The 22,525-nt window shown below is 38.6% G+C and overlaps 1 protein-coding gene across 1 annotated transcript in view; it reads left to right on the top strand.

Moving 5' to 3' along the window:
- Window positions 1-22,525, top strand: part of PLXNC1 (plexin C1) — a 735,616-nt gene that overhangs the window by 178,393 nt on the left and 534,698 nt on the right. The window contains exons 5-6 of the mRNA XM_044087647.1: window positions 1,205-1,331; window positions 1,417-1,591. Coding sequence (XP_043943582.1) covers window positions 1,205-1,331; window positions 1,417-1,591 — 302 coding nt within the window. The remainder of the gene's footprint in view (window positions 1-1,204; window positions 1,332-1,416; window positions 1,592-22,525) is intronic.

Genomic DNA, 22,525 nt, shown 5'->3' with positions numbered 1-22,525 from the left:
AGGGAGCTCTGAATGAAAATGAGGAACACAATGAGCTGATCAGAGCTTCAGCAGAAAGTATAAACAGAGTTGGGAAAATCAGACTAAGCTGCACAATAGTCTGTCTAGGTCTCAACTCAGTCAGGTAGAAAAATAGCAATCAAAGTGCTCTATGTGCCAGAAGGGGGAACTGAGAAAAAGTCACATGGCTTAATTAGCTAACCTTCCTGATGCATAGATCTGAGAGCTGGAACTGTTTTAGAAGAACTAGTGTCGACCCAAATGGGTTAGTTACAAGGTGAACAGTTCCAAAGATCAGAGCAGGCAAAATGTAGAAGGAAATGCATACATGCCTGAGTTCCTCTCACACTTCTGTTTTTCTTGACAAAGGGACGGGGTAGGAAAGAAATCAGTACATGAAGTAGAACAAAGAACTTATACTACCAGTGTAATGGCTTTTGGTACTGGTCACCCAAAATGCTTTGTTTAGGGAGAACAACCTGCAATGAGAATGCGCTTGAAGAGATCAAGTTTTTACATCAAGAGGACTTCCTCTATTAAAGTGTTGAGCGGTTGCTGGTACCAAAATTTGAACTGGAAAAAATGACAATAGAGCAACTCCCTTCAGAAACTAACATGGTGAAAAATATGAAAAGAAAAAAATAGAATGAGATAAAGACAACAAGTAGTAATTAAGGACTCAGAGTTCCAATAAACAAAATCATGACGATATACAATTCCGGAGTATCGGGGAAGAAAACAAAATACCTGGCTATAAAATACACACATCTCTCTGTATTCATCATATTCTTATAAAAACATTTGTCATGTGATTCCACCCATGGTATGTCTACATAGATCCTGATAGCACTGGGAGAGGCAGGAAGCAGGAAAGGTAATGGTGAGTCAAGTCTGAATTGCTTTATTACATTAAATAACTTTTGTTGTAGCTGTAAAATAAGCAATAATATCAGATATTAATATTTTACAAAAGAATTTGGTAAGTGTGGGTTGAACGTGAGTAATTCTGTGACTACAGACATGACTACAGACATGAAGTTTACAAACACCTACAAAGTTATCTCTCAACACTTAGTGAAGAACTTTGTTCAAATTGTAATAAATAGAGCTGTGCTTCCTTAATTGTTTTTTATATATAGTTGAATGACTTAAAGCATTTATACAATTATTTATTTCATATCACAATGCATGACATATATTTTAGGTGCACATTTCAGAGCAGCTGCCTTTCAAAAAGTTCAAAAGGCTGGATTTCCATACTGAGTGGAATCAAAGAATGTCCCGACATCCAGATTTTGCCTTTGAAGAAGCCATTCACTGAAGCTATACGGGTATTTCTAGTAATATAATGTATCAAGTATACATCTGTGAAGTATTTTTAAATAATTTCTTACACACTTTTAAAACAATTTACAGAGTGTAAGCATTGGGATGACTGTATCTGGCAGTATCCCTGACGACCTGATGGCTGATGGAACCTGCCTTATAAAAACAATCCTACCACAGAAAGAACTCTGCAGAAATAGTACTGCCGGGCATCAATCAAGGAATTGTTCCTGCAATATATCAGAAAAAAAGCCTGATCTCAAAAGTAAGATGCCTAAAAATACTGTTGCTAATCTAATGTTGTTTTTAGCATTTAATCAATTCATTTATTTAGTAAAAAATATATTTTATCAGTAAATAAATAGCTGATTCATGCTCAAGAATCAATGCAAAAAACAAAATCTATTTAAGCAAACATACATTTTCACTTCAATGATTATGCGTGTTTTTTTTTTGATTCCCAAACTTTTGTTTTTCATTTATTTATAGCCAATCATTCACACCACGTTTTCAGACATTTTTCTATAGTATATGAACAGAGTAACTTTAAAAATTAAACATTTACAGTTCAGTGTTGGTTAGTTCATCAGTAAAGCCTTTGCATACTCTTATTACTACTATATCACTTAAAAGATTTACATCCTTCTACAATGAGCTGGTGAAACAGTGTTTGGGGACATAGAGCAGTTTCAAAATATTTTCTCACTATTAATAAGCAACTTTTGCAGGCAAGTCTATATTCCATGTAAGTGAAATGTTGAATACTTAACTCAGATTCCTATGTGAAAAGCTTCAAATTTAAAGCAGAATGCTGGAAACTATTCATGATAAAATTTAAGCTAGTCAGTTGTATAGGTTTACCATTGCACAGTTTACCCTTTCAAAGATTGTTTCTGTCACCTGCTTGGATAAAAACTTCCAGTAGACTATTTTTTTCTTAATCAACATAATCTTTATTTAAACATCCAGCAATAAGCACTGACAAAAAGGCGCATCCTGATAAATGAAGTTGGGGTGCCTGTTGGAAATATGAAGATAGTAACTCGGATCCTCAGAACAGAAAAACCTTAAGTGTTAATTGGAGCAGTATATACTAACAATTAGACTGTCATAATTTGAGTAGTTTTTATTCTCCAAGTTATGAGAATCATGGAGCTTGTATTTATATGTACTAGGAGTGTGTCCTTCACGGGTTCCGGGGAAGAAAGTCCTCCCTGCAAAAAAGTTTTAAAGGTGTTGTAGTGTTTTAAAGCTAGATTTGAAATTCATTGTTTTCTTATGAGAATCGCACTTTAATTTTCAAAGTGATGCAGCATGCATTATCATGTCTGACATTTTCAATAGACAGCGATAAACTGGTACTGCTGCATAGCAGATGTCATTTTTAGATTTTGACTACTTTTGGTTTTTCCTTATAATTTACAAAGCAAAAAAAAATCTATGCCATAATTGTTTAAAATTAAAATTATGGACTTGCCATAACGATAGCTCTGGAAGAACAGGTACATCTCTTATAACAGCAGGACTAAAGCCAGCAGACATTAGAAGCATTCTAGAAATAAAACCTTTCCAAGCTGCTAGCTCTTCCACTATTCCATAATGTACTTCAGTGAGAAAACACTCTAAATCTGAGGCATGATTTCAGAAGACACCTGAAATTTAGGGAAAGACTTGAGACCAATTATGCAGAGTGGTGGATATTATATGAAGTGGAGGACAGATGTTCTGTCACAGCTCTGTTGCTATGGTAAATCCAAAATCTGGTAAGAGGTGATCCATCCTCTACAACACCAGGACATAAGTCCCAGTAGTCTGCCTTAAAAGAGCACACACTTTATAACAATAGTTCCAAAGGAGATCAAAAAATATATAAAAAACACATGATTTTCATTCAAGTGTCAGTAAATGTGCTTGTATTGTTTTAAATCTTAATTAATTAATTGGGTCAATTGATTGTTTTTTCATAAATATATAAGCAGGGTTTTGATTAACCACTGTGTATCTGATGAAGTCAAAGTTTCATGTTGACGAAAACGTTATTTTGTATTTTACTGATGTTAATAAAGTGAGTGGTTGTGGTCTTCTCCGGACTGATTTTTTGGATTTTCCAAAGGAGATCTGAATCTGGATATCATATTCAGCTTACAGTGCCTTCCAAAACTGTTATGGCAAGACCAAGTAGCTACAAAACAGACCTCATCCAATGATGCATTTCTAACAAGCTGTGTACATATCAACTGTTCTATCTGTTTGGTATTGAAACAGGAGCTAAAAGCAGTTTGGCAGCCATCTCACTAAACTGATTTTGTAAACTTCCTGACAAGGGATTCAGCTGGAAAAGAGAACACACAACTTTTCATCATGGTGGCAGAGTAGATAAAATTGCTGCCACACAGCTCCAAGGAGTGGAGTTCATTCATGATCTCTTATCACTGTCTGAGTGGAGTTTCCATATTCTCCCCATATCTGTTTGGGGTTTTCTCCAGGTATTCTGGTTTCCTTACACTTTCCAAGAACATGCAGATTGATTGGTTACTGTAAAATATCCATATAGATCAAAATGCTCATGCCATTATGGCCCAGATTGAAATGCATGACAGATGCATAGTTTGTTGGGGAGAAAGGGCAACTGCCCTGGGTGCAGGGTGTTAGTGGGTGCAATAAGCAGATGACAATGTGCTAGTATTGCAGTACCAGCATGTGGTCACAGATGAAGCACTGAAATTCTTCATGTGTGGTATTATAACTTTAGCAAGCCGCCTGCTACATTTATAGCAAGTAGCAGTTTTGGTACAGCTTAAGCACAGAAAAGCTTTTTTTGGCCCTCAACCTCAACTTAGAGTTAATGGTGATGTCATACATGGGAACTTTGAAGACATCAGATAATTTAGTTGCAGTTCTGATGCATTCATCTCAAAAGTGTTCCTATGAAAAGTGACAGCCACAGGGAAATGTTTCCCAAAACAGGATTTCAAGTCCACAGAGGCTGCGGTTTCAAATGGAGGAACATAAATTATAAGGCCAGTGGTAGTGCAGGATCCAATAGAGGAGTTCTAAGTCAAAATGCACCCTTCAGAAAGGGTTTACACACTGTCGATGGCAAAATAAGAGTTGAATTTCTTATTGCAATTAGAAAATGCTGCAAGATTACTGAATAACTCAGCCCTGAAACAAAAATCTGAGACAGATAGTCTAAAATGGATTGGACACGGGCTAAAAAAGAGTGCAGTCTTTTGTCTGTGGACCAAACAGGAAACAGATCCACTTGGCTTTATATGTCTTGCATGTGTTCCAAACAGAAAAATTGGGTCCACTTGTCTTTATATTCACTCATTCATTCATTCATTCATTCATTCATTCATTCATTCATTTATTTATATATCTTTGTTTACTGGGAAAGCCCAACTGGGATAAAAGCCTTTTTCAGCAGAGGCCTTGGAGAAAAGCTTCAAATTTAACACACGTTTTGTCATATACATAAAATACAGTTACGAGATATCAGAAAGAATATAAAATATAGAGAAGTGTACATACATGAAGAAAAAAAATTACAACAGCTTAAAATAAACATCATTTAGAAACAGAGCATGTACATAGCTTGCCTATGCATATAGAGTGTTGGACATTCATTAGAAATAGACAGGCCTGCATATAGCAAAGAGAGGCAGGACATTAAAAAAGATACTGTAATATTACTTGCAATTTCTACCAATTAAAATAATGGAAAGAAGAGGTGGTTTAACTCTGGAAATCTTAGAAAGGGGATAAGGTGGTTGATAATGAAATACAGTAAGCTAGGTTAGTAGTAGAGCAACTATGAAAATATCATTACACTTAAGATTGAGAAGTGAAGCAATTAGGAAAATGAGAATGACGGGCTAATTGGCCTGTAATAAGCACTATTAGTTTTGGATAGATAAGGAGAGACAGAGTGATGAAACTGTGACCAAGACAGGACAGTGAGTTTGTGGTTGATTTAATTATAGAGAAAAAGAGATGTGTTGTTCCTCAGAGCCTGTGATCGATATAATATATGTAAATAAAGTTATTCCTTGTTGTTATGTGAGTATCTTTCTGGCCTGATTGAGAAAAGGGAGAAGTGGAAAGAAGGTATCTGATGTGGCCAAAAAATATATATATATTCTGGCTGAGAGCTGAACAGTAGCAGAGCCAATTTTTGCTTAGTTATTGTCTGAGTAGCAAGCTGAAGGTCTGTATCTTGTCTCTCTGTTTTATTTACAATGGGATACAGTTCCAATTTCTAATGACTTGGTGGGAGTAGAGAGACACACCAGCTGAGCTGCTTGTTTTGGACATGGAGAGGAATGATTTGTTACTTGACTGTAGCTGTCTAGAACTGGAGTACATATGTATAATTACAGTATGTAACCTACAATGTCCAGTTTCTGAGAAGTAATAATTTCAATTACGCAAGATTAAAAAAGGTTCCTATTGAAATGTCAAGACTCACAATGGCAAGTTTAAAAATACTTAAAAAGAGAGACCAAAACTACAGCAAAAAGGTGAATATCAAACATTATTGTTCTCCTTTAAAGTTCTTTTGTGTTAGAGGGCAAGAACTCAGCACACCCAATGCGAGGGTAGGGGGGCAAGGGTCTATATTAGAACATCGAAGTTTCAGAACTTCAAATGTTCTAATATTGAACCCTATTCAGCGAACGCTGAAAATAGCGAAGCTGCAGAAAACCAATTTTTTTCTCAGGGAAAGAATTTGGTTGTCCGTTTCTGTCGCTTCACTATTTTCAGTGCTGTGGTGGAACATTACGGGTTGGGTTCAGGTAAGTGTGTGATTGTGTGGATGTGAGGGTTAGGGCGGGTTAGATGAGTTAGGGTGTGGGTCAGGTAAGTGTGCGATTGTGTGGACGTGAGGGTTAGGGCGGGGTAGGTGAGTTAGGGTTAGGGAGCGGGTGAGGTGAGTGTGCGATAGTCACGGACCTTAGGGTTAGGGTTTGGGTTAAGGTAAGTGGATAGTTAGTGGTGTATGTACAGTTTAGTGTAGGGTTAGATGTAAGATTTTAGGTGTATGTGTGTGGATTGCTGTTTGTTTGGTGTGCTTGTGTTGTGTGTATGTGTTTCAGAACAGCAAATTTTTTCCCTAGGAAAAAATTTGCTGTTCTGAATGTTTGGTGTTGTCAGCAATGTAGTTATTATCCTGAGAGGATAGACCATTACAGATCCTCTCTAAAACAGCTATGCCAAAAGTTGTCAAACCTCTGGAGTGGGTGACCAACTTGTAGGGTTTTGTGAAGGTGTGCACTGTAGATCATGTGGTAGCTTCAAAAATGTCTTCAGCAGAAACATTACTAAAATATGCTGATGCTGTGATTGCTGCCATAGTGAAGTAAGTGTTTACTGAGTCTTGAGGAGGATTCTAGTTATTTATTATCAAAAAAGCAATGGGGGTAGAAATAGTCCATTTCTTAAGTGGCTGTCTTTATTTCCTTGTTTTTGAATCATCCAACTAGATGAAATGTCTTTCTTAGAGTGTAAGTGCTTCTTGTCTAATATCTGACTGGATAACTAAACAGCTAACAGATGTACACAATATTCTCTATCATTCTGGTAATTTACATAATGTTGGCAGTTGAATGGTTTGCTTGACAGCATCCTGCCTGATGTAACAGCAACTAGAAGTGGTTTCCATGAGAGAGATATATTAACTCCACTATATCTGCAGGTTCAAAGGGAGGTAAAGCCAACTTCTATGATATAATATCTATGATTTAGCATCAAGGAGGAGGAGTGATTTCTCCTCTTGGTGGTACTAAGTAAAGATTCACTTTTTGGAAGGTCATAATTCATTTAAACCTGCTGGCCATAAGTTAATGAGGTGCTACATTCTGACTGCTGGCATGGAGGGGGGGGGGGGATTACTGGAGCACACAGTTAAAAAATTTAAATGTGAGAAAAAATCTTTTCAGCTGAAAATTTAAAACAGCTGTGTGCCTAACTTTTCAATTAAAATGATTGCCTCACATTTAAACTACTTAGTTATGGCACAGTATACTGTAGATTCAGAAACACAATTAATTTATGCTATACAAAGTGCAGAATTTGTTCTGCTTTTCAACTGATGTAAGTCTGAATGAAAAATGTCAGTCCTCACAGCTAGTGCTGCAGGTGTGAAACCTTTAACAGTGTGACTAACGCTATATACATGAATGAGTTAATGGCGGGTTGCTCCTCTATCTGAAGTATGACTGAAAGCTAAATAGAAGTTTCAGAAATGTGAACTTTAGCTAATACATAATCTAAATTAGAAAAAAAAGCAACCTTGATATGAGACAGAGTAAAGAATTTAGAATTTGTAACAAAGTCTCAAAAACAAATTACTTCCATTTTATTTATGTACTATTTTCTTGCTGTAGGCCTTATAATTTGTTAAAAAAAAGGAACATGTATTAAAAATGTTGCTATTAGGAATTAAGAGTTCTTTTTTCCAGAATGATAGATTCAGTGTTTTGAAACTAAAATGCAAGATCATGTGTAGCTCTAGGTCCATGGTAGAAGAGACCCAAGTCTCTTTAGTAGATGATATCATGACGGTCTTTGTAGGCATGCAGTAATTATCATCAAGATGGTCTTGCCATGCTTTGCATTGAGAATTAGAAAAAGGATAGGAGGCATACATAACATCTATCTTTTATCATGAGCCTTTGAGCTGACTGCTGTGGTGTAGAACAAATTGGTCTACTTGTTGAAGAATCTGTGCAGTATCCCAAAAACTCAGTGGCCTTACCTTCCATTCATAAGCCAAACCAAGTTTCTTACTTATAACATATACTGAGTAGTGTTGTAAACCTAGAACACAAGACATGGTAAGAGAAGACCCAATCACAATAACAGCTGAACTAAGTTCTAACGGCATTAAAACCATCTGGGAGATAAAACTTTCCCAGACTGTTAGGCACCATCCCCATCCCAACAATGTACCATTGTTATTTTTTCTAAGGAAATTTCTTAATTAGTGAGTAAACATGCTCGTCTCTTTAATTTTCTATTACCTGCTCCCATATTTTAATGAATTTTGATAATGCAGTCCAAAATACTTTTAACAATTTATTTTCTACTCTTTTGGTCTTAGGTCTAGCATTATTACCTAAATCGCATTATGGAAAAACATTTTTGCTGGCTTATGGGGACACAAGCAGTAAATATAATTGCCCATTTTTCCAATAGTTTTCTAAATCTACCCTAAACATAAAAAAAACAGCAGCTTTGATTCCTTCTAACTGAGCATTCTCTGGTAGCAAACGATTTGGGTGAATCTTTGGGTTCTGCTTATATCATCCCCTAAATAGCTATCAGTTATCTGTACCAGGTTGCCCTTTCATAGCAGAAAATGGCAACATTCTTTCCTTTCCTTTTACAGATGTCGTTCTAATATTGACTTCTAACAAAGATGAAGCTGAGCATAGCATTTCTGTGAAAGTGTCCAACACTTTGTTGGAAACTGTTTAACTATCTCATTTGGTGGTGGCACAGTCAGAAAGGGGTGTTTCCATGTCCCTAACAGTTGGAGCTAGTTTTGTTCAGATGTACCCCTCATCCTGCCTTTATTGCCCTTTATTACAATAGGTTGGCAGATGCAATGCTAAGGGTTCATATGAGGTACTTTAATGCTCCTTCCTCTCCTACAGCTGTTGGAGCTGGGGTGTCACAGGAAATTTACTCTCTCCTGTTTAGGTTTCCAGCTAATCATTCACCAGCATCATAAATTATGTAATTGATATCAGTACCACATGAGGCAAGCACTGCCAGTACCAGTGGAGATTACAATGATGAGAAGCTTGGTACTATATGGGAAGGTTTAGATGCTCTACAGGCCAGAAATCTTCTTTGTGTTCATCCTGCCGATGCCCTACACCAGTGGTGCTCTCAGCACTAATGCCAGGTGTCAAGATGTCAGAGCCAATGTTGATGCCATGCCTTTTAGCATTAATGTTAGGCCTGACTTACCCAGCTCCAGGTTTCTCAGCCTTGAGTGTCTCAACATTGTCAACAACACTACTGAGCCAGACGACATCCTTGAAATAGTCCCCATTGGCATCAGATCTTCCAACCCCCATGCCAGCACCTTCAGTGCTAGAACAGCCTATACATCAGGCCTTGGCCTACTAACCTGTTGCTAAATACAGAGCAAGTCTGAGAGATGACAGTCCATCTGGGACCTTACACCAGAACAACTACTACAGAGAATCTTCAGATTCCCCTCCTTTGAAGATTCCCAGAAAGGTACAGTTCAAAACTAAACCTCTAACTGCTCTTTGAACCCCCGTGGATGATACTGATGAGGGGAAGGAGGGTGCCAACTTCCCCAAACCCTCCCAATATTAGATTATAGTAGCTTGAGTGCAAAAAGATTGAGAATAAGCTTATCTTATCTGACCTTTTAACTCCATAGACATTTTATCTTTCCCATCTATACCTCCCCCCTCCCTTACCCTTTTTTTACCTGACTCATCTCCTTTTGAAAGCCTTTGTGGATTCCTTCTGCACCACCAACTGCTGTAGTCCATTCCATGGGTCTACAACCCTCACTGTGAAGGAGAACTTTCAGAGAGCCAGGATGTAATTAATCCCTACAATCTTCTGTCTGTGTCCTCATCTTTCTTCTCTGCCCCTACTGTTCAGAATAATGACTTCTCATCTCCTCTGTATGATCTTATGCACCAATATCATTTCCTCTTTATTTCTTCTGGTTTCAGATGAGAAGAGCTGCAGCACTTCTAACCTCCTTCCTCTCCATCCTATGGATCTTTCTGGTAGTTTGCCTTTGAATTCCTTCCAGCTGCCTGATGATCATTTCCTTAAATGGCCCCATGACTACATGAGGTATTCAGGATGTGGGCTAATCAAATCCCTCTGAGGCTATACCTCAGAATTATGTTTGCTATTGCCACTGCCATCTCACTGTACTGGCTGTCCACTTCAGGTGTAGTGACCTCACCCAGACCTCATCCATTTCTATAAATTCCACTCATTTCAGCTGATTCTTCCCACTATGCTTGCTGTAACCCAAGTGCAGTACTTGCTATTTGCTTACACTAAACATGTTCGTGTTGATCAGGAATGAACGCAGGAATGGTTAAGGAGAGGAGAATTCAAACCATGAGATGAAAGGTTAATACTGGTGACCCAAGATAGTGGGCTACATACACACTGGTTTACAAAGTCCATTGAACATGTGGGAGAGACAGACAAATGTAGGTTTTGTAAAAGTGATTTGAAAACAGTTGCACACCTCTTTGCTGGTTATGACATAGTAATGGCAGAAGGACTGTATACTGAAAGGCGTAATAATGTAGCAAGACGGTTGCACTGGGGATTGTGCAAACATTATGGTACTGAAGTGGTTGAAAAACACTGGAAACATGAGCCACAAAGCATCATACAAAAATGAAAAAGTGTACATCACATGGGATCATCCATTACCAACAGTCCATAAGATAGATGCTAGAAGACCAGATATAGTGATCCAAGAAAAGAAGACAAAAGTAGCATTGATCATCGAAATCACTACACCCAGTGACTACAGTGTCTTGGGTACAGAGAGACACAAAGCCATAAAATATCAGGATTTGCAGGCAGAAATGAGAGCAATGTGGAAGAAAGATACCCAGACAGTTCCAATAGTAGTAAGAGCAACGGGTCCTATAAAAAAGAATCTACAGTCATATTTAGATATGCTACTAATACATGTAACTCCATACAAATTGCTGAAGGAGTCATTGCTGGGCACACCGTGGGTGCTGTGAAGAGCACTTTTGGCTGGCATCAAAGATTGAAACAATACTAATTTCATGAACTTTAATCGTACTTTGACTTAGGAATGGGGTCCATTCCCATCATGATATTAGAAACCCAAAAGATTTGGAGAAATTAAAAAGACTGTTCATTTGTTCGGCCTTTCCAAACTTCTTCACTACACTTCCCCATCCTTCAGTGTTACACCTTTTTGTGCCACGAACAAAGCTGCGAATATTGTTCTGCATTACCTCAGCTACAGTATATCTGAGACAAAGACACTGAGGAGTACAGATGGTCCCAGGTTCAAGGAATATTTAAAACTGATGTAATACTAGAAGAATTGCTTATTGGCCCAGTACCCTTCATACACAGGAGGCTCCAGAAGGTCTACATGTCTAGTAGTAAATCCTAATGGGAGGGTACTTCCTTAAGCTCATATCCTAAAAATGCCACAAAAAACAGTTTGAAAAAACCCAGACATGGTGGCTTTAGTCCCTAAAAAAGGCTAATCACATTATATATAGTCACCAATGGTAGGGGTGTTTTGGTCTGATACTGCCAAACTTTGAAGCCATGTCTCAGCAGCATCCTTTAAAGACTCCAAATTCACTGACTTGGCTGTCCTTCCTCCAGATAAAGAATCAAAAACAAACAGTCTAGAAGAGTGTTTATGTGTCTGCCACTTTTGCCACATAAATTCTAAACTATGCTTCATATACTGAGGATTTTGAATTTGATATCATTGATGAAAGCACCATATCATCGAGGGATTACCAGATAGGCCCATCAAAGATGGGTTGATTTTCCAGTCTCCAAGCACTTCAGCTACTTATCACCGCTACAATGCCGCAGAGGGGATGGCCAGAACCATATAACCTGGTACTGCTATGTGGTGATACACGTGGCTCTATTTGGTGGACTTTTTTGAGAACACCAAAGTGACCTTTATGGACTTGCCTTTTTCAGATCTATGCATTTGGTCTCCAGATTTGGTGCACTATAAAACAATTAAAAAGGAGAGCAAGACGCTCACAACTGTAGAAGTCAAACTTCAACCTCTTAAAAGTATATTTGTTTCCAATATGCAGAGGGAATGATCTCAAATGTGGTTTAGGCATGACTCACAGTCAAAAGTCAGTCAGCCCAGGTCACACAGCAACTAGATCCAAAAGAAAATCATTCTCAACAAACCTTAGGAGGCTGTGGTTTGCCTATAGGTGGAGAGGAGCAATCTTGAGGGTTTGCCCAACTATCCCACCCTGGAGGTAGCCAGGTATCATCAGACTTTCCACCTGTGAGTTTGAAATCCATCAGAAGATTTGACAAACAACAGTGTAAAAAAAACAAAATGTGGAGTGCATGCACATGGATAACCATAAGATGGATAGCAGAGTGCCAAGTATCACAGAAATGGGTCTGTAGCAGAGGAATAATATGGTAAGCAGTGCCATATAAATAATAAAGCCGAGTCATTGACAGAAACTGCATACAAGGCATGCACTGCTTTTTTTAAATGATCAGGACATCACATACTGCAGAGTTTACTGCACCCCCTCATGCAACATCTGAGATAGGTGCCATGCACACCTGATTTTTACTTCATGGCTGTCCCATTCTGCTAGGTACAATGGTATCTAAAAACTCTATATCTGTGGATACTGCAAGTATCACCAGGATTTGCAGTATTGTCCTTAGCTACATATATGTTTTCCAATATTCTCTGGAACACTGGACCACCATGCAGCATTTCTTAAGTCAGCAAATTCCACTGCTGAATGTAATGAAGTCCATCCCTGCTGCCACCCATATGATTTTGGAACTGGAGGAAATGGTATCTATCAACATTAATAAGTACACTCCATATGCTACCAGCTCATGTACAGTGCAGGCAGCATCATCCTGCATGTTTGTTTGCAACAACGTAGGCTGTGCATAAAGTGCACATATAGAAGATAAACACACTGGATCAGACACATCCCAAGGAGTCAATACCATCAGAACATCTGATGGCTGAGTACAAGCACAGGCCATGCAGTTAAATCTGCTGGTGCAAATGGAGAAGTGCAAACAAGACAATGCTGAGACAGTGATAGAGTTACTTTTTAGGGATGAATGTCTGTTTATGGGGAAAAGGGGATGCAATAAGGATGGAGCTATGCACCCCAGGCATATAATATGTGTAACATTCCATTCCACTGGTCAATATGCTTAGCCACTAAAACAATGCTCAGCAGTTCCAACCAACATTTTCCAAACCTGTAAAAAGATCAGACACAACATAGCAGGTAGCCAAACACAGTATATAAAGGATAGAGTGTTTGACTTCCTGAATGGATTGTTCAGGGTGTAGATACTTCAGGATGGGATCTACAATCAGACAAGTCATGCAGAATGCTCTTTGTTTATGTCAGGGTGCATAATATGGCAATGTGCTGAGTATCCGCTGTATACAATGTCCAAAGCTATTAGAATTCTCATTTGCAGCCAGAATAATTCAAACCAGGCACGCCCTCTATGGCATAAATCATTCTTTGAGTTCTCCAGAACCAAAAACTAAAGTGTTCCATGTACCTCTCAGCTACAAACAACAGAAAACAAAGAAGGCTATGTCCATGGGCTCTTGAGATGCCAAATTCACCTTGACAAAACCAATAGCTGGCAAAAAACAGTACTACTAAAATGTAGGCATGTATAAACCACTTGTTTATCGTAAAAAACTTCAATTTATTGACTGACGTAGTTAAGCGCTTTCACCCACTGTAATATGGGCTTCATCAGAACAACTCTGAAACAAACTGTTGCAATTTAAATAACAATTTTGGCGCCAAAACTAAAAGCATTTAAAGCAACAAGAATGCAAAAAAAGAAAATTAACGCATCCTGTGTATTTTAACTTCCAAACATTCCAAAACAGTATGTGATCAATTCTCAGTAAAATGTGTGTGCATTTTACAAAAAAATCTTTTGTTTTAAAAATTGTTAGATCCATTAATAAAAAACTGTCATAAATATACATCTTTGTCATTATAATCATCCTTAACTAACATAATCAATCTCTGTCATAATTCATATATTAATATAGCCTCAATTCTTCAGGCTTATTCAGTTGCAGTTTATGTGACAATAACAAAAGGTGTCTAAGCAATAGTTAAAAGAGGTTTTATGGTTGTGTAATCGTTGAGCCCTGGGGGTGTGGAGTCATCGGTGAACAGTTGCCACCACAATTCTTTATAGGATAGTATACCCTTAATATTGCCCCCCCTAGGGTCGATCTGAATGTTATCCAAAATGGCAAATTTGAAATGATGTCTCTCACCATACTTGCTTACATGCCTATATAGGGCATTATTTACGTCCTTCCTCCTAATACTGTACAAATGTGCATAAATACGCTTACTAAAGTTTCTTTCAGTCTTCCGTATATAATATCCTGGGCATGCTACACATTTGGCTAAGTAAATGATGAATTTAGAATTGCAATTGCCCTGTTGAAATCTTATGTTAGTCCTATTGATATTGTCTAGGACAACTCTGTCTTCCTCATTAATTGCATGACACTGATTGCAATTCCCACATTTATTGGTATGCTTCTTGTCCATACCTATACCCCTAACTATTGACCTTCTTTCGAGGTAAATCTTGATGTTACATCCCATTTTATTAACAAATAAGGGATTAGGTCCTAAAATTGTTGCAATATCTTGGTCAGCTTATATAACATTCTGATTCTCGATCATAATATTCTTTATCTTGTTGGCATATGGTCCGTATTCTAATATACAAGCTTTGTTAAATTTAGTTGCAAATGCAGGCATACCTTCTCAGACTCAGTAATCCTCTGTGCAGATATATCCCAAAGTAGTGCCCTCTCTTCTGTGTTCACCACATAAACAATTCTGCTCACCTTCAGTTTCACCAGCTACATGGTTGCCTCCTGGTGTAGATTCAGAGCTGTCAGCATGTGAAGTCATTAGAATTGCTGAATCCCAAATCCTTGGCTCCATGTCGCGGATGTAAACACAGTGCAGGCACTCCCTCAGTGTTTGATTTTAATGGATTGCAATTGTCAATGATTACTGGTTGAGAGAAGGTAAACACAACAGCAATTTAGACTGCCCTATATCCAGTTGGTGGGTCAGGTTAGGCTTAGAAGGTGTTAGATGTACTTTTGGCAAGGTTGGAAATGTAAGTAATTAAAATGCAATTCACAGGTTCTGTTTATTAACATCCAACCTCCCCTGCATTTGTTGGCAAATTTCTTTTTTCCCTGTAATTCTTCATTATTTTTTTAATTTTTGGCCAGTGTTTGCATGATGTGGTACTTAGAGCAATCATGGGAACAGAGAAAATGAATGGCAGGTTTGGCTGTGCTTATCTCATTTGTGGGAAGTGTGGCACTGCACAAACTGGACAACTGGACCACCCAGGAAGCAGAGAGGACACAGACAGCCAAAAATAGAAACCCAATACATCCAGTTAAATCTATTGGACACTGCACAAACCCGCTAAGCAACATTGAACAGTAGTTAACAGAGAGACTTTAGGAATGATTAGTAAATTAGGAAATGTCAGTTTCATATAACTAGTCCTGTGGCAGCAGCTGTAAGTTTAGGGCTGGAGTATACATCGCCCTGGGTTCTGGTACAGGTTGTGCAACATTTTATTTTACTGTTGTGACATGGCAGTTTATAGCAATGAACTGAAACATGAACAAGTGTTATTTCAACTGTCTTGTTGCAACAGGTGTAAGTGTGGGACTGCCATACACATGGTCCTGGGTTCTAATACAAGATATTCCGTATACTTTTACTGTTGTTCCACTTCCTATTATACTCACTCTCAGTTATAACACTTTAGATAGTGGAGCTGATATTAATCATATGTATGAGGCATGAGACACTATTGTGTTTTTATTTGATTATTTATTTATGTATTATCAGATGTATTATCAAATGTATGACTGTGAGTATACTGCATACTATAGTTCTACAAGTATATTTCTGGTATCTGGACTTGCATGTCCTTCACATTTGCCTAAGAAACATACACAACTGCCTTTATATTCAATAACCTTGTCAGGTCACACACATACATGTGTAACAGCTTATACTGTCACCTGCATTTATGCATGATGCCTGACTATGTCTAAGCAACACTTCTTCTCTGGCAAAAATGGAAACTCAATGGTGTGGAAGTCAATCTTTTGTCCCTTATGCCTAGGTTTGAATCCCACAGTGTAAAAATCAAATTTCCCAGTGTAGAAAGGTAAAAACAAATGAGTCAGGTCATTACATTTATGTCCCCAGTGCATATCTGCAAACCTTCCAATTTTCAATATATATTTCCAGACTACATCAGTAGACACTCCTCAAACTAAGGTCAAGTGTTAAACTTCCAACTGCAATTATTTCATTCCTCACTGTTTGGCACTACTGCTCTCTGTGCACCATCATGCAAACGAATTGCGTAGTTGTGCTCACTCCAGTAAATGTAGTAACTGGAATTGGTGGGAAAGCATCAGTCTCCATTGCTATAGATCTGCTGGTAGAAAGACATGGCTGTCGTTAGTGGGGAAGGTGCCAGGTTTAGGACACAGAGTTGGGGTGTCCAGGAGTCCAGGATATTTAATGGACTCCTAGTAAAGTACCACAACCAAAGGTTTCTGCATGGGGGACTAATCTGGCCCCAGTACAAGTCTGAGGTGTGGGATAGTTAGCTCAGGCTGTATCCAGTGCCACTGGTATCCCACACACTGGAGAGCAATGTAAGCATCATTTTAATGACCTACAGAGGAGAAAGAGACATACTCTCGATCATTGCATCAAGGAATGAATTTAGGACTGACGACATTCACATCTGTGTAAGTATCAACTAATGACAGTACTTGTAAGACTTAGAAAGCTGAATATAGGCAAGACTGGTATGCATAATGGTCTTCTGTTCTCTTCTTTCTTTTCCCCAGCTGCTAGTGATCAGGTGTTCAATGTCCAGGCCCATGGGGCTAGATTGCAGAGAGTGAGGAAAGCAAGTGGTATGTATTCAGCAGAAGAGAAGTGTTACTGTAGCATTAAAAGTTAAAGATAGCATTTTTGGTATTTTATACAGTTGTATCTAATTGAGCATGCATACCCCAAATGTAAATGCAAGTGCATGCATTAGTCTGTAGCACAAAACATTTGTAAGTGTCCAATATTAGATTTTAGTCAGAGGCTGTGGGTTCAAATACCACAATTCCCAACTATACCATACTGTTATTTCTTCAATAATATTTACATTAAATTAAAACTTCTATACCAGTGGCACAAATGCCCTGGTGTAAACTGTAATCTGTATAAGTGCAGCATGCATATGTGCAATATATGCACATTTCAAGGATTACTTGCAGCAGTCTGTAGTATAGTTTGCATCTGTTAGGTGGTAAACTTAAATGTAAAACTTAAGATAAGAGGGTTATATAATTGTATTCATGCATTCAATGTCAGATATGATGATACTAATCGTATATCTTATTTTCTGTCACCCCAACCCTTATCTCTCTTTTTATTTTCTTTTATTTTTATTTTACTTTTAAAATTTTTTTTTATTTTATTTTTGTTTATATTATTTTATTTTATCAATATTTTTACTTTATATTTATTTTATTTCACTGTTAACATTTATATATTTTTCATTTTATTTTGTTTTTTCTTTTCTTTTTTAATTTTTATTATATGTCATAAAACTGTGTCCATGTCATCCATGTGTGCCACATCATTAACTGCTCCACAGCACAGTGAGGTAGGCCAGGCACATTGGATCAGCCTGCCTCCGCTCCACCAGCTGCAACAACAATGACCAGCATGTCTGGGAGCCAACCTGGCAGCATTGCCTCTGCTGCCCCTTCACTACCTACACCCTCATGTGGTCCTGCCCTGGAGGCTAGTCCAGTGGTACCCAGCGAGAGCAGTGGCAGATGTGGTAATTTCATCACCTACAGTGAGTTGTCAGGGATGGTGCGTAGGGTAGTGTGCTCCACCACTGGTGCACGCCTATGCTGGTTGTAGAGGCTGCTCTTCCTCTTTTTGCATACAAAGAGGAGGAGGATACATCAAGCACTCCAGCCACCTGTGATGTAGGGTGACAGTGATGACAATTCAGTGGGTGAAGACTCGATTCTCACTGTCTCCAAGCTTGACAGCCGTGGGCTCGGGTTGTCTCCACCCTGACCCAGTCGTATTGTCCCCCAACCTTTTGTGTCCATCACTGTCCCTGTTTCTTGACTTGTCTGTCTGCAATTCCTTCCACACCTACCAAACTTACCTGACCCAGACATATCTACATCCCTTCCCCAGCATTCCTCTTTCTCTAAAATAAAAAAAATAAATGGGCACCTGTCCCACAAAAAAAAAAAAGCATCCCCATTTCCACATGTCTTCTTGACACACTTGATTCAGTCCAGATGGCTATACAACACTATTGCATTGTGGTCAGCCCTCTCTCTGGAGGTGACAGTGCACACATTTTCACTTCACACTATTAAAGAACTGGATAGTTATAGTTCTTTCCTACTTCCCTCCTGCACATTCCTGTGCTGCTTTCCCTTTGTTCTCCCCCCTACTTGCTCCTCATTTCACCACTTTCCTATCTACCTCATTTCACTACTTTGATCTAGTCAAAAAATAGAATCACACACAGCACACATAAGTTGCTGCAAAAGCAATGGATCCCTGCACTTTTTGGGCTCCATGTTTGTGAGGAGGTAAGTATCGCACACCAACCAGCAGCAATGGTGAGTAGCGGCAAAATGATGTGGTTACTTCTGCACAATGCCTCTTAACCTTGCTGCACTATACCAACACACAGCTACACATGTACTATAAAGAGTTCATACTATTGCATTATCAATGTTTAAAAGTGTTAGACCTGGATTCAAACCCAGTACGATCTGGACCCAAAAAGGACGGTATCAATGCATTAACACGTGCTGCCACAGAATCAGTTAAGCAGCAGGTGTCTTGCATAGATGCTGTACTAACTGTTAGACTTTTGCACAGGGGGTCGCATTTGTACACTGCTTAGCTATGTGTAGACATGTGTCCTTGCATGCGTATATACTTTGTGAAATATTGCGCAAACCTGCTGCTTGCCACATTATGGAAAAGTAAATATTAGTATGTATCACTGCTGTTTCCTGTTCATTTCCTGTCTATGACATGAAACTCCATGGGGAAAGATTATAAACTGAATGGCCTATCTAACAATATGTCACATATTTACAATACAGCCATGTGCTGCCACCCCCCCCCCCCAAGCACTGCAACCCTGGTGTCTCAGCACTTTTTCCACACATATATCACCCACACTACAGAAAGTAATATCAAATGCTGTGTGATATGCAATGCACATCAATCTGGTAACATGCAGAACTAAACTATTGACCCATAAGACTAAAAAAGCCTTTTCTGCAAGGCTAGGGAAGGAATTAGCATGGACTTTATCCACAGAGACATAGGTGACCTTCAACACCCTTGACCTGACCCATTCTGTTTTTGTCAAGGGTAGGTCTTGCTTACTCAACATTGAGGACTTCTTTAATATTGACCTCAAAGACCTGGATGAGGGATAACAGGACATACCACCTATGTTGAGTTATCCAAAGCCTTTGACTCTATCCCCCATTCATATCTCATAGAGAAGATCTCCCATCTGGGAATTAAGACATATAGTACTAGATGGAAAGCCAACTGGCTCACTGACAGAACACACACACTCAAAGTTGGGGACTGCACCTCCACCACAAGCCCACTTAGCAGTGGAATACCATAAGGATCTGTGCTGGGCCCTCAATGGTTTGGAAACTACTTCTCTGATGTGCAGGCCACAGCACATGGCCTGAGATTTACCACATTTGCAGATGACTGTTAACTGGACACACTCATATAGTCCCCCAATGATGGTAACCTATTACACAATAGGCTGACACTGACAAATGATTGGTCCCAAACTCATGGATTGAACCTTATGGCAAACAATGCCTCATTGTCCCCTTGATGCTGTGAGGTATTGCCAGCTATGCCAGGAGAAGTGGGGCAGTTGATATGTAACATATGCCAACATAGCTAGCTGGAATTTTGTAAATAATTATATATCATGTATATCAAACTGATTTGTAAAGATGCTTGTATTAAAAAAAATTATTTGTAAAACTGCCTGTATGAAAAATGTACCAATAGTGGGTCCTAACTGTATTGCAACTGATTAAATGTATTTGATTTAACAGAATATACTGGGAGAGTAGAGGTTAATCTCAGTCCAGCTAACTTTGAAAAATAGTAAGAAATTAAATTACTTAATTTAGGCCATAAAGATTGTATCTTACAGTTCTGATTGCAACCAGAGACTAACTGTCTGTGCCAGAGATGGTTTATTAGCTCCTGTAGGAAGAGTGGAAGTGTTTTATGGTTTTATATCATCCAGATGCTATAACACATCTCAGCAAAGCTATATCTGTGTGTATGGTAACACATAAGTGCTAAATTCTGGTTCGGTTTCTACCAATGGGGGCAGCATGGGAACCAGAAGTCAGATGACCAGATGTATGTGATGTCATTCTGTAATCTAGGACAAAAATGATGTTTTAATACCAGATAAGAGAGAAGTCTCAAGGCATTCTGTTCTTGGAACCTGACAGAGAAGGACCCCCTCACCTACTTCATCTAGCATTGCTTTGGTAAGTGAACTGAGAATAGTAATTCTTTAGATCAGTCAGGAAAATATAGTTAGATTAGTTAAGTACTGTTTTTCTGTATCTGTGTGAATCTATTCTGAAGAGTTAATAACTATAATTTAGCTTAGTTGTATTATTTAATCCAAACTTACACCCAGGATTATCTCTAACCGTGGAATTTGTATAACTTAAGTATGGGGTCTATATTAGCAGAGCGAAAACTGTACTGAGCGAATCTTAGTTGAGCAACACCAAAAGTGTGAAAACCGCAAATTTTCGAATCCAATAAAACAACTAAAACACGTAAACTGTTACTAAGTGTTTTATGCAGGGGGCAAGCCCCCATGCACCCCCACATGCCGCTACTTAAATATACCAACTCAGAGATCGCACTACATTGAAGTAAAGGGAAAAATTCCCTACGGTGATCTCTGTTCACTCTTGTGATATTTGCGGTTTTCGCACTTTTGGTTTTGCTCAACTGAGATTCACTCAGTACAGTTTTCTCTCTGCTAATATAGACCCTAAGTATGAAACCACTGTATATATTATATCTGTAATCTTAACTGCTTATCTTGGAGATATTCTCCCTGGGCCTCCACTGAAAATGGACATGAATCCAGTCAGACTATCCTGGTCAACAAATGTAAAATAAAAATAAATAAATAAAAAAAATTCATCTGTGTTATTTTAATATTTTCTGTGAATGAAGCTCTGGTGTTTATTGTAAATAGATATTTAGTATTTTCATGTTATTTTATTATTTATTATTAAATATATTTAAACTTTTCATTGTGGCTGGTCCTTTAGAGAATATTTTAACCTTTGAGAGTACTTATATCTATTTGGTGACTCTATGGCCACTCTTGAAAGCCTTAGTGCATTGGTCAAACACTATCATTTGTATTAATATTAATTTCACTCAATATAATTGGTTAACCTTGTAAAACCCTTAGGGAAACTGGCTTTGGCGTGTCAGGTCACAGTGTAACTACCTTATAGTCTGGGCAGAAGGGGGCATAGCTACTAAATTTGTGCCAACTTTTCTCATGTGTGTGTGTGCGTGTGTGTGTGTGTGTGTGTGTGTGTGTGTGTGTGTGTGTGTGTGTGTGCAAATCAAATCTCCAAGACTGTGTGCGTCAGCTGCTTGGAGCAGGGACACAAAGCACTGGTTTCACAGAGAGGGTGCTGAAGGACTTGGCTTGGACAATTGACTGAGGACTCAGCTCTACAGTGGGGAGTCTCACCGGGGCCCTGGAGAGAGAGAAAGAGAGAGATGGAGAAATCCAGACCCCAGACTGAGTGTGTTCTTTGTGTGTTCTTAAGCGAAATTGTGCTTGATACAGACAGCTGCATCTGGAAATACTGGTTGCATCCATTCTTGTTCCAAGTGAATGTCTCTCACCAGTGTCAGTAGTGAGGATTTAGGCTCCTTGATTACTGACCGAGAGAGAGGATGTCAGAGTCCCCTTTGGTAATGAAGTACCCCTGCTAATTATGATATACATAGCATCTCTCTAAACTCAAACACAGTGTTGTGAGACTTTGGAACACATGTTGATAGCAATCTACACTTTCATCACTATGTGTCTATAGTGGTGAGACACACATTCTGCGTTACGCACCTTATACATATGGACATCATATCCAAGACCAGGGAGGTCATAGCTCTGCCGTACTCTACCCTTATCAGACCACTAATTGAATACAATGCTCCCTTCT

This window comes from Protopterus annectens, chromosome 11.part0, assembly GCF_019279795.1.
Source record: "Protopterus annectens isolate FY-2018-M chromosome 11.part0, PAN1.0, whole genome shotgun sequence".
In the NCBI taxonomy this organism is placed as follows: Eukaryota; Metazoa; Chordata; order Ceratodontiformes; family Protopteridae; genus Protopterus; species Protopterus annectens.
The sequence above is the reverse complement of the archived record's forward strand: the minus strand, read 5'-3'. Positions and strand labels throughout refer to the sequence as shown.